Here is a 13,565-nt window from a genome sequence, read left to right as displayed (position 1 = left end):
CAACTCCACAGCTCCTTACCCAGCAGCACTGGGGAACAACCAACTTGAACTGGAGCAGTCCTTTTGGAGAGACAGACTGCACAGATTCAAGAAGGCGACTCACCACTGACTTCGCAATTAGGGATGGACAATAAATGCTGGTCTTGCCAGCAAGGTCTAGGTCATGAAATATATATAAATATGTAAATCCAACAAGTTTCTGTGCTGGAAGTTCAATGTAAGCAGTTCCTATATGGATGCTCTGGGTGCATTTTGCTTTATAAAGTTTAGAATAAATAATTTAATTAAAGTTCCCACTTTGAATGTAAGTTAAGAGTTAAACCTAAGTTCTGGAGTCAGGGGAATCCGTGTCATTGTTAGCTTATAGGTTGACTTCTGGTAATGGACTTTTTATTTTGGAAGACTTACAATGCACATGTAGTGTAGGAAATCATAACTGAAGTGCTGCACTTCACACTCAGAGTCCCCATGTACTGTGTGGTTTGTAGTTGCATGTGATAATGACATCAGACTTGCATGTGATAGTAACACCTGATGGTATCTGGTGCATGCCCCAGGTCCGTTCAGTGTAAGATCTGAAGTGTCGCACTGTCAGAAGTCATTCTTGGAATCTGAAATCACACTGACGATCATTATTGTTGGTCTGTTGTGGTTGGAATTGTTGTTGCTGGTCTAGTGTTACTTACTGACTGGTTGGGAGATCTTAAGCAGAGCTTTTATTGGCTTATTGGCTTCTGCCACATTTCCACTCTGTAACATCATGTAAGAAGATCAGAGAGAGGTGCAGGCATTGGCTATTCACCCCCTCGCACCTGATCCATCGTTCAAGGAGCTCTTGTCTGATCCTCTCCTTGACTCATTTTCCTACCAATCCCCAAGTCCTTAGTGCCCATGCCAGCCATGGATCTACTTCAGTGGAAATAGGAACTTCTTGCACAGATGGTGAATCTCTGGAATTCATTCCCCCAGAGGGTGGTGGAGTCCAGATCTTTGGGGGGTATATAAAGAGGAAGTCTGTAGATATCTCTGAATAATCAGGGAACTGAGGGCCATGGGAAACTGGTGCAGGAGAAGAGGTGAGGCCTGGAGCAGGCTGGACATGACCATGTTGAAAGGCCAGGTAAGCTTGAGGAGTGAAGTGGCCTCCTCCTGCTCCCATTTTCTTATGTTCATTGACTCAGCCCTCTGAGGCAAAGACAGACTACATTCTGCATGAAGAAATGGCCAAGCCCGGGATCCCCAAATGCTGAGACTGAGCCCCCAAGTGTTGTTCCATTGAAGTCAATGGAACAAATCTCAGTGCTGGAGTTCCATGTGCACATCCCATTATATTTCACATTTTCATATTTCCTTATGGCATAGGAGGCAATTCAACCCTCAATCCCCTTGGTGCAGAGTCTTGAAGAATCCCATTCCCCCCCTTATTTCTTCATAACCCATTCTCTCACACATGCCCTTAACACCCCCCTATTTGTCCCATCAACCACCTATACCAAGGGTAATTTACAGTAGCCGATTAACCTCACAACCTACACGTCTCTGGCACGTAGGTGGAAACTAGAGTACCCGCGGGTAACCCACGCAGTCACAGGGAGAACATGCAAGCTCCACACAGACAGTACCAGAGGGCAGATTTGAACCTGCATTGTTGGGGCTGCATTACATTATGTGTTCAGTCCATAGAGAAGGGAACAAGTTTGCGCACCCTGAGGATTAAAGCAAGGAAGAAGGTAGGAAAAGGAATGGTGTGGGAATGACTGCGTGCAGACTTTACAGCATGAAATGCTTGACCCTCAACAAGAGAGAACTTCATTCTTAAGTCTGATCGACTGTTTTAACATTTTTTACAAAGGTTAAGACAAGAAATCAATGGCAAACCAGCTAACTGGATTCAAGAGTTGTGCAAGTCATTTTAAATTTCATGATTCTACTTCAAATCACAAGTGTCTGTGACAATAACCGTTCTGTTACAGAGAATGGAAAATCTCACAGTCCCAAACTATAACCGGACACAGATATAGAGCATTCAAAAAGATCAAATTGTTAGAGTAAGAGAAAAATGAATGTTGTTAATTCTTAAGTGTGATTAATATAAGTTTATGCACAATTGGATAATACTTCAGGAAGTTGTGAGGATGGAGCATAAATTATCAAGCAGTGTTCAATCATTCATTAACTTTTGAAAGTTAACGAGAAATGTAATCAAATAGCTCATGGGCATTCGACTGCAAAAAGAACAAAGCAGTGCTAGCCTGTACAGCTATAGTGCAGTTTTAAACACATCATTTTCTAAAGCACATTAATATTTTGGAACGGGTTCAGAGAAGGTGATGCAAAGTAAGACACACATAGCTTAATGTGTTGATTTGGAAGAAAAGTAGGTTGAAAACAAAGTTGATCCCAGCTATTGAAAGAGGCAAAGAGGTATATGCAGATTTTATCATTTTGCTAGCATGTGTTTCTTTAACAATTCTGATTCAGTGAATTTTCTTTAAAATGTTGCTTTGCAGGTATGCAATGCCATTGTATGTAACTAGTAGCTGTCAAATTAGTTAATTTTGATGGATGGCTAGTAGTCATTTACAATGTGGTGATACATAGAAATCGGTCTCAAGTTACAGGCAAGCATTGCAGCTCAATAATGGGGGAGAGTTATGAATTTTAAGGAAGAAATATTTCAGCAAAGTGATAAGAAATATCACGGTTCATTCTTGTTTCACTCCCAATAGATTTTCTAGTTTTTGAAAGAAGACACTCTGCTGGTTTCTAATTTTAGGATGTGTTTCCTTCATTTAGAATTTGAAGTTCTCTAATTTGACTTGAGATGTTGTGAGTCAGACATAAAAATAAGTAACATGATTTCTAACCTGGGTGTTTATATTGTACAGGGTGAAGGTGGCATGCCAGGGAGAGATGGTGTACCAGGGCAGAAAGTAAGTATGCTCTTCCAACAGTCACTTTATAATTAATACCTCATATTGGAACCTTTATCGATTTGGAACAGAATGTGATCGTCTGCTTCCTCATTTTATAAATTATAATCTGTGCACCTTTGCCTGTGGTGACTCAGAAGGATGTAAACTTGCAGAAAACATGGTGTCAGATTCCACATCCTCCACACCATCACCACTGGCACCTTACATTGGCCTCACAGGATGTCTGTGGCCTCCTGGTTCCCAGTGTCCTGTCAACCCGGCTGCTTAATCTGTTCCGTAGGGGGAAGGTGCGACTCGACCATGCCCAATGAAAGTCAAAACCCACCCTGGACTTTTCTACTGCTTCCAAACACCTGTTCATCAGTTGTAAAATATATAAATATTTAAAAAATATATTGATTTAAAATTACATTCAAGTTTTGTAATTTAGTTTAAAGCATTAATATTATTTAAAATAAGGTTAAAAAGAAATCACATATCCTCTCCTTTCTCATCCGGGTTGCTGAAGTCATTCAAGTGACTGGAGGGCTGCAGGAGATCCACCGCTCCAGCTGGCATACAGCTGAGGAGCCAGATGTGAAGTGTATCCTGCCCTCCAACTCAGGGTATTAGAGATTGCTCCTGGACTAACCCCTGAATCTAAGGTGGAGCAGGTGATTGAATGCATTCGCGTCTGGCTAGTGATGCGTAGTTGTGCAAGTCTGGGACATGCAGATGTGCACACCGTCTTGAACTGGTAGTTCTCCACAAAACTGCTGGCTTACCATCAGCACCATCCAGCCAATGCCTCTGGCCCCAGCCCGTTTAGTTTTCCCACCATTAATTCCATTTCGAACAACTGAGGTTGAACCAACCTGTTCAGTAACCATTTGACCCTGACACTCTCCACACTGAGACCTCCTCTGGAACATTGCCTCTCTAATCAACCCACATCGCTGCTCCTGAAACCTTCAACTATTGTTAGCTCCATCCTTGATCATATCTGTTCACGTTTGGCCAGAGTCCCATCTTCTATCCTCCAGAAACTCCAACCCATCTGAAACTTGGCTGGTGATATCCAATACCATCCTGTTCCCCCATCATTCATATGCTTACTGATCTGCACTGGCTCCCTGTCCACCACAGCTGTGCTTTCTGAAATCCTCTTCCTCCTTTCACTCCCTGTTTCTGTCACCTTCTCCAACCTAAAACCCTCTTCCATTTCCTTGTCTCCCCACCAAACCCTTCGTGCTGCTCTTACCATCTACACCAGTGCTGCTCAACCTTTCCCTTCCATAGTCATGTTGCGAGCATTTGGAGAGTGTCCATTCAGCGCCACACCATCAGAGGCCTACTTGTTGCTGAGTCCTTGCCGTCCGAGAGCTGATGAGATTGACCCTTCCATGGACTATTCAAATATTTTGTGAGCCCAAAATGATGCCTTCAACTTAAAGCTGACATGGCATAAATGTGTGTTAGAATGGCTGTTTACAGGCTTTATGCTTTGATTAAATGGATTAATATACAACTTTAACTGAAAAGACAAATGCTCTAATGCTGGGAATAAATCATTTACCTCACCAAGAGAGAAAATCACCGCCAACTGTACTTGCAACCCCAAATTGGATCACAAGTACAAAATTAAGAACTGCTGATCTAAACCAGGCATTTCTTTGTCTTGCCTTCTTTCTCTGTCTTTCTCTCTCACTCTCTCACTCTCTCTCTCTCCCCCCACCACCCCCCCTCCCTTTAAGGCCTTATTTAAAATCAAACAATCAAGTTTTTGGTAACCTAATAGTTCTCAGTTTTTGGCTGACAATGGTCCTTGGGAATTTTCCTACATTAAAGACACTATATAAATGGGAGTTATTGTTACCTAAAATCCCTTTGATCTGTGGAATAATTAAAAGGCATCAATAATTTGTAACCAAAGAAATCATCGTGCTAATTATTTAAGAATATTTAGCTGACTGCCAGTATGTTGGAATTATGTACGTGAACAGCCATAGTTTGGTTTGTATTGGAACAACTTTTGCAATTTGTCAGACTGGATCTTGCTAGACCCAAAGCTCCTCACCTTTCCTGGCAACACTCTGGTCCCCATTTGGTCTAGGTGCAGAGGGTCAATCTCATCAGCTCTTGGATGGCAAGGAGTCAGCGACAAGTAGACCTCTTAATGGTGTAGCGCTGAAGGTACACTCTCCAAATGCTCCCAACATGACCATGACAGGCTTTAAAAGAAGACAAATCTTGAGTGGAGCTTTGTCTTTGAGTAAACCTGTCAAAGATCTTAACATCTAAATGTTTCTGACATTCTGAGACATATAAAAGCCATTAATGTTTATAAGAATGATAAAATAATTAAATTTGCAGGTATTACATATAATGAAAAGCAATTCTCACAATCTACCAGCCTGAAATAGTAATTAAAATCATTGAGGTCTCCGTTCCTTCAGAAAACTGGGCTCTATCATTGGACTCTACGTGGAATCCAGTGTTGGAGCAACCATTTGCCACTCTGAGTCTTCAGCAGCTTGTGCATAGAAATCTGAGATCTACTGATGTTAATTAAGCTGCAGTTATAAAGGTGTGTCCCATTTAGATTTTTGTATGTTGCACTGTTATTCAAGTCACCCAAGAAGATTACCAGTTGTGGGATAAATAATCTTCAGCTGATCTACAACTATGTTTAATGGAACATTGTGATCTTGTTAAAAAGGGAGAAGTAGGAGAACCAGGATCAGCAGCTGGTGGAATTAAAGGTGATTCTGGGTTGCCTGGACCTGTTGGCCCTCCAGGACAGAAGGTGGCTATTCCTTTATTCATTCATTATTCCCTATAATGCCAGTGAATTGTTATAATCAGGTCTTAAAACTGTGAATAAAATCTGCTGGGAATTTTGCTACTTGAGTCAATTTTAGAAAGAAAGAACATGAATTCCTACAGCACTTTTCCGGATCTCAAGATGCCTGGAATCTCAATGAGGTTGATGAATTTCTTTTGTTGTCATTGTTGTAACTTGAGAAACATGGCATCCAAGACAATGTTAGATCTACAAAAAAAAGTGGGTGATAACAATCACATATTTACTTCAACGTGTTGGTTGATGGATAAGTGTTGGCCCAGGCACTGGAGAGAATTCCACTGCGCTTCTTCAAACGAGTGCTAGAGAATAATTTAAAGCCATCTAGTTTAACATCTTATCCAAAGGGTGGTATGTCTGACAATACTGTAGTACTGGCACTAGATGGATTCCCTGGGTTCGGGGCTCTGGAGTAGGTACATGAATCCAAGACCTGAGAGTGTTCTATGTTATCTGCAGTTAGGAATTGTCTGTTCCTGATGTAGGGAACCAGTGGGGAGGTAGGCATTCTCACATATTTCTGCCATTCATAAATTTGACTCCGCAGTGCATTTAAATGTCATTGGTTCATTCCCTTTATGACAGAAGTGGGAAGAGTTCAGCTGGCAGATGAGGACTAGGTCATTAACTCACTTCCACTGCACTGCTTGGGCTTTTGGGGGTCTCTGAGAAAGGAGGGATTCTAGGGGTGTGGGGGTGGGGTTGGTTTCTTGGACTGTAGAAAGGAAAGGTGTTTGGGGATGGGTTTTCAGAATAGTCACTAGAGCAGGCTGTCTTGAAGAGCCTCAGAATGAGAAACCCTGAGGAGTTTTGGGAAGGGGTCTTGTGTACAGGTTTGTGGGGTTGTGTCTGTAGGGGGTGAGGAGGAATGGTTTTGGTATAGGGGAGGATGCAACTTTCTAAGTGAAGGAACAGTCCTGAATATCCTGGCTCATAGGAGAATCTTCCCTGAGGGTCCTCCTCAACCCTCTCACACCTGATGATCTTTTTCCATCTCTTCAGCCAGGCCTGATTTCAATGTGCTTAGGATTCCTTCACTTAATGCTCTAAGATATTTTCAGAAGCGGCATTAGGGGGTCATTATTAAGGAAAATAATTAATGTGCTTCTCCTCAAATATGTTTTTGCAATATTCCAGTAAACATGTGTTTTGGAATTTCTTACAGGGTGAAGTGGGTGAACGAGGAGTTCAGGTGAGTTGGACATTGGTAGTTGGTGACATTCATCGTAATGCAAGTTTCCTTCAGTAATTAATTCCACAAAGAAAAGCCAAAGCAGCTGTTTTAGTACATTTGTTGAACTGGAAATTACATCTTTTGAAACAAATCTGCTTGTGTCCACGACTCTTGTCTATGTCAAAGCTGTTCAGTCTGAGATGGAGTTACACAGGGGAGAGCTAATAGAGCAAACACCTGGTGGTGAATGAAGGGAAAGGCTAAAGCATAACCCAGAGATTAGCTCTGGAGGAAGCAGCCGAGGTGTTGATAAAGCAAGGTCACGGAGTACCCCTGCAATAGATGTGAAAGTGCGGCATCTTAGGCTCTCCAGGTTAATTGAGAGAAAAAGACCAGGTGTCAAATTAAGCCTGCCCCTTATTGTGATGGCCACTGAATCAGCACTAAACACTCCATACATGCACACACACACACACACTCTTACACACACACACACACACATACACACACACACACACACACACACACACACACACACACACACACACACACACACACACTCTTATACACAATTCCAGCCACTGTCTGTAAGGAGTTTGTATGTTCTCCCGTGTCTGCGTGGGTTTCCTCTGGGTGCTCCAGTTTCCTCGCACATTCCAAAGACATACAGGTTAGGAAGTTGTGGGCATGCTATGTTGGCGCCGGAAGCGTGGCGATGCTTGCGGGCTGCCCCCAGAACACTCTACGCAAAAGATGCATTTCACTGTGTGTTTTGATATACACATATGACTAATAAATAAATAAGAAACTAAGAAACACACACACATGCGCACACACACACGCTTATATATGCGCGCGCGCACACACACACACACACACACACCCCCACACTTATACACACAGACATGCACACACACACACCCCACACACACACCATCTCCTCTCCCTCCTTCCCATCCCCACTCTCCCTCCTTTATCCGTCCTCCGACCTTCCCACCTTCTCCTTCCTTCTTCCCTTTCTATATCCCCATCTGTCCTCGTACCACCACTACAGCCCCACCCCTTCTTGTGTGGAAACAAAAGAGATGGCTACCTTTCTCTGATATTACAGTGTGTCTTAATGTTTGGAGCAAGGGGGCAAACAGCCTGAAGATTGTGTATTTTTTCCCACTGAGCTTACATTCAAAGTCCACTTGTTTATTTCCACCACACACCACAGTGGTTTGTACATCATAAATAATACATTTTAAAACTGGGCAGGTCATAGACTCCGCCGTTACAATTTCTGATTGAAGATCATCCGCTAATCCTCCAGTTTGCCCAAGGAATGAATAAAATAAGCTTCAATATGCAGACTGCCGGCTGGCTCTAACAATGTGTTGTTTAATTTCCCACGTCTGCTCTGTAGGGCCCACCAGGTCCTAAAGGTGAAGCAGGAAAAACTGAGATAATCGACTATAATGGCAACATCAATGAAGCACTCCAGGTACGTGTTTTTCTAAGAGCCGCATCGCTCACTATGGTTGAGATCTTTTTGTCCAATCCAAGACAGAAATGGTCCAGGTGTTGTGTGAACAAGATCTTATGAATCAAATTACAAATGATAGAATCGCACGTTGTAAGCAGAGACCATTGATTCCATTGTGCCTGTGATTGAATGAGCCCTCTGAATAGTTCCTTTCCCCTGCTCCGCTGCCCTGCAATTATCTCTCTTTGCATGCATTTAACCAACTCCATTTGGAGCGTTACTGTCACGCTGGTTTCACCACTATTTCCCGCAGTGTGTCCACAGTATTGATTCACTTCTGCATAAATAGGACAAGAGTGGAAGCTGCCCAACTCTAGCACCAGGGCAATGAGGCTTCCCTTTGCCCTACTCCCAAAGTCCTTTGGTGCAGTGTAGAGGAAGAACAAAACTGGAATCCTGCCCCCATTCTTCACTGAAGACACTAACCACCTCCATGGTTTTGCAGCTGCTGTATGTTTAATGTAAATGTCATGCAATTAGGATATTTTTTTAAATATGTCAATGATACCCTGCCGGACACTTTAAATCATATGTTGCACCATTTTCAATACATTCCTTGTTGAACTGTGAATTAATAAAGAAGCTGCAAGTCACAACTTTGTTTTCCAATTTCTGTTGGTAAGTGATAAGGGGGCGCCAAGTATGTTGATGATGTCATCTCACGTGCAAAATACAAATGGAACAAAGACCTGTGTTAGGGTGAATTGCCACAGGAAATGGCCAGTTTCATTTCCAGGCAGGAATAGGAAATGGGTGCGGAATTGCATCTTCTGGATGATTTACGGGGACAAATCCTTTTTGTAATCCATTGTCTGGACTTCTGGCTTTTATAATTGAGCAATTCACCCTCTATGGTAGCACTGAGCATGACATCACTGAAAGCAGTATCATCAGTCATGGCTCATTTTCTTGTAATTATAGGTTCAAGGCCCACTCTAGAGATCTGAGCATTACATTTTCAGGGAATTCTCTCTCCCACACTGAGGAGTGCTGCATTGCGGGTGGTGCTGCCTTTCAGATGAGGCCCAGTGTGCTCTCACAGGTGAATATAGAAGATCCCATGGCTTTATTATGAAGCAAAGCAAAGGAATCCTGGCCAACGTTCATACTCAATCAACATCATGATGTCTGCTCGTTCGTCACATTTCCTGTTTGTGGGAGCTTGCTGTGCCCAAACTGGTTGTCACATTTTCTATATTGCACCAGTGATGGCATCATCGTAAAGCAGCTCTCATAAAAGTGGGAAAGTGATGCAAATCTTCCTTTCAATTTCATTTCTGTTTTCATAGAATCAGAAATAATGGCTTATCTTCTAGGTTTGAGTAATTAAAGGAAATACATAGTTATGACAAGAGCCAAAAACATTGCATCAGATTGTACTTTTGGATAAAATTGTGCATGATTTTGCAGCCTTAGATCAAACTTTATGATCCTAACTGATGACATGTCCAGTATCTGTAGTCTCTTGAGTCTCTGGTCATGTGTCATGTTGTCCAGAGGAACTGAAGATGACATGTACTATTTGTGTTTAGGGCCCTCCGGGAGTTCCAGGAAGGCCAGGACTCCCAGGACAGAAGGTATGTTTTCACCTTGCTCAATGACTCAAAGCAGGAAAGATCCCTTATCGGCAGAAATTATTTCAACTTGTTTTGCACCTTAGCTACTTCTCATCAACAGTACAAAACTGTTTTCCAGTTTTGTCTCCCAAGACTCATCTCACTCCCATGAACTTAAAAAAAAATTCCTTCACTTTTTGGTTAGGAGAAAGGTTCTTATAACAGCAAATACAAACACTTCTTTTCCTGCCTTGCAGTGAGTTTGTTGCTTGTTTGTGACTTGAGAATTTACACTGAAATGGCTTAACTGTCATGAAAAGGAAACTTGGGTAGAATTGTCTTGTTAGCATTGCACTGCTAGAATGTATTTGCTGATACATTATTCTGTATCGATAGGGTGAAGTAGGCCTGCCGGGCGTACCTGGACTCGACGGAGAAAAGGTAATATTTCTTTTAAAGAGCAAATGTATTTGTGGTGGGTGTTTAGGATTCACATTATCTCACTTGCATGTGTCTTCTGCCTTGTCCCATCTCATTGTGGCCATGAGAGCATCTCTGAACAATGTGGTTTAATTCTTTCAGGGCCCTCGTGGTAAAACAGGGGACATTGGACTCACTGGCCCACCAGGACCACAAGGACCCGAAGGGCCCAAGGGACCCAAGGGGGAGGCAGGAATTATGGGATTCCCCGGTCCTAAAGGAGACAAAGGAGATGTCGGACTGGTTGGATCACCTGTAAGTTCAAACCTTCAGACTCAGATACACCTTCTTGGGTTTATAAACATTAACATTAGTGTGTCCAATCTCCATCCTATTAAATATTTTCATTGTTATATGCTAAAGATTTTCATTTTATAAATCATCCAAACAAATCAATTTGTTGATTGATTGATTGAAAATCAATTTATAGACATAACTCAGCAAAAACCAGCCTCCCCTCCATGGACTCTGATGGAATTGTCACTGCCTCGGTAAAGCAGCCAACATAATGAAAGACCCCACCCACCCCGGACATTCTCTCTTCTCCCCCCCTCCCATCGGGCAAAAGATACAAAAGCCTGAAAATATGTACCACCAGGCTCAAGGACTGCTTTATCCCGTTGTTATAACACTCTTGAACGGACCTCTAGTGCGATAAGATGAACTTTTGACCTCACAATCTACCTTGTCATGGCTTTGCACCTTATTGTCTGCCTGCACTGCACTTTCTCTGTAACCGTAACACTTTATTCTGCATTCTGTTACTGCTTTTCCCTTGTACCTCGTCAATGTACTGATCTGATGAAATGATCTGTATGGATGGCATGCGAAACAAAGTTTTTCACTTGCACTTCAGTACATGTGACAATAATAAACCAATTTACCAATTTAAGTTTATTGCCGTATGCACATATGGTGAAGGTTCAGTAAAATGAAAAACTTGCTTGCAGCAGCATCACAGGCGTGTGGTACAGACAACACACAGAATGTAAACTATACATAAACTATACATAAAATTATACCATACAGTGAAAAAATGAAAAAACATTGTTGCCTGCACAGCAAAAGCTTTACTTGCTGACATGACTGGTTTACCTAAAAAAAGTACAATACATCTTTCTTGCATTAGCTGCTGTTAAATTGATCATGTGAGACTAGTAGTCAACATGAGGCAGACAATACTTCTGAAATGGCTTCTGATTATTTCTATCCCATTTCCAACCAATCCAATATACAAAGGCTTAAAAAATAGCATTTGTATTAGCCTTCAATGCCCTGAAGTGATTTCACTGTGTGTTATGTGTTCAGGGTTTAGATGGGCCCACAGGTGAAAAAGGAGAAAGGGGTGAGCCAGGATTGCAAGGCCCCCCTGGACTGCCAGGTCCCGTCGGACTTCCAGGTTCAACCGTGAGTATCTGCAGCCAGTGCCTACTTCCTTTTGTTACTTGACACAATGGGGTTGAAGAGGCCTTGAGGAGTAGCACCATGTGAGTTCCAAGGAAGTGTCTGCCCATTAATTCCCTCTCCATTTTGTTAAAGTACCCACCACATTTAACACCTGCTCTCTTCAATATCTGGCCCTATTTAACACCCATTCCCCATCCACTTGCCTTATTTAAAACCTTGTCCGTTTAAATCCTTCACCTCATTTCGCAGCTACATATCACAACGTGTGGCCATGGAGGCTCTGTTGACCAGGAGAGCTAAGTTCATCTCCCTCTCCCTTTGAAGGACGGTGCAGGCAACAGGGAGGATGCACTTAGTGAACGCTGTGGCTTCCCGTGGTCCAGGAAGCAGTAGATTGCATGTATGTTGCCTTTGAGGATGCCTTATGAGAACTTGGGCATTGTTGTCAATACAGTGAATTGCATTCATTTACCGTGCAGTTGGTGTCCAACCACAGGCAGAGACTCCCCATTATCATCTCCAAGCGAGCAGCTAGGGCGGGTTTATCTTCATCCAGTCTGCTCTACCTCCAATACTTGCACCGGAGGCCAGGCCAGTATTGGCTGCTTGATGCCACTGCACTATATGGGACCACAGCTGAGTGATACATGTCCTGAAGCAGTGCTTCTCTGCTTGGACAGATATGGAATTGCCCTCCAATGCAGTCCTGAGAGGATTTCCGGATTTGAAATGGCCTGTATTATTCTTCTTACATAGTTCTTATACAAAGTCAACCTAGTAGTAGCCCAGGGTCGAGGCACCGAGGCAAAAGAGGACATGTTCAAGTTAGTGGCTGCATTCTGGCCACATGCCTGGATGCTGAATAATTTGAATGCAATTTACATAGCCATTAACTACCAGATATATTACTGCAACCCGTTTTACCTGTACCTTGTTATTATGACCTGCCATCAAAAACACTGAACCCAACACATAGCCCACCATCGATGACAATGTTATACATACATGAATAAATGATCAATAGATAGATCAACCACTCTCCCTCCCTTAATCACTCTAGCTGTATCTCTGGAGATAGGTTAGCCATCAATATCCATTGTAAGCCACAGGCTCCCACAGCTATTTTGATCACACTTCATTCCGCCCTGTTTCCTGGCACAATGCCAAAGGGCATTGAAAAGGAGGCCATTCACCCGTCTTGCCATTCTGCCTCTTTGGAAGAACTTTACAATTATTCCCTCACCCCAACTTTCTCCCAGTGGCCCGGAAAATTTCTGCTCTTCACATATTTAACCCCTTTTTTGAAAATAGCCATTGAAACATTAGGCAATGCAATCCAGATCAGGCTGATGAAAAACACTATGATGCTGGAGGAATTCAGCAGGCCAAACAGCATCCACGGATGCTGCCTGGCTTGCTGAGTTCCTCCAGCATCATAGTGTTTTTCCTCTAGGTTCCAGCATCTGCAGTCCTTTGTTTCTCCAGATCAGAATGAGTCACAAGACAGTTTCAGATGAAACTTGAAGCAAATTATGAAAAAGATCATGAAACGTTTTCTATTCTGCAACATCAGATCTATAATTTGAAACCTTTAAACAATTTTGACAAGTCTGAATAAGACATAAGATAGCTGTAAGCATTG

The 13,565-nt window shown here is 42.5% G+C and overlaps 1 protein-coding gene across 1 annotated transcript in view; it reads left to right on the top strand.

The window, feature by feature from the left end:
• Window positions 1-13,565, top strand: part of col13a1 (collagen, type XIII, alpha 1) — a 105,753-nt gene that overhangs the window by 66,992 nt on the left and 25,196 nt on the right. The window contains exons 18-25 of the mRNA XM_052041516.1: window positions 2,889-2,933; window positions 5,635-5,721; window positions 6,944-6,970; window positions 8,361-8,438; window positions 10,013-10,057; window positions 10,433-10,477; window positions 10,619-10,771; window positions 11,825-11,923. Coding sequence (XP_051897476.1) covers window positions 2,889-2,933; window positions 5,635-5,721; window positions 6,944-6,970; window positions 8,361-8,438; window positions 10,013-10,057; window positions 10,433-10,477; window positions 10,619-10,771; window positions 11,825-11,923 — 579 coding nt within the window. The remainder of the gene's footprint in view (window positions 1-2,888; window positions 2,934-5,634; window positions 5,722-6,943; window positions 6,971-8,360; window positions 8,439-10,012; window positions 10,058-10,432; window positions 10,478-10,618; window positions 10,772-11,824; window positions 11,924-13,565) is intronic.

This window comes from Pristis pectinata, chromosome 30, assembly GCF_009764475.1.
Source record: "Pristis pectinata isolate sPriPec2 chromosome 30, sPriPec2.1.pri, whole genome shotgun sequence".
Classification (NCBI taxonomy): domain Eukaryota; kingdom Metazoa; phylum Chordata; class Chondrichthyes; order Rhinopristiformes; family Pristidae; genus Pristis; species Pristis pectinata.
Note: the sequence above shows the minus strand (reverse complement) of the source record. Positions and strands in the feature narration are given on the sequence as shown.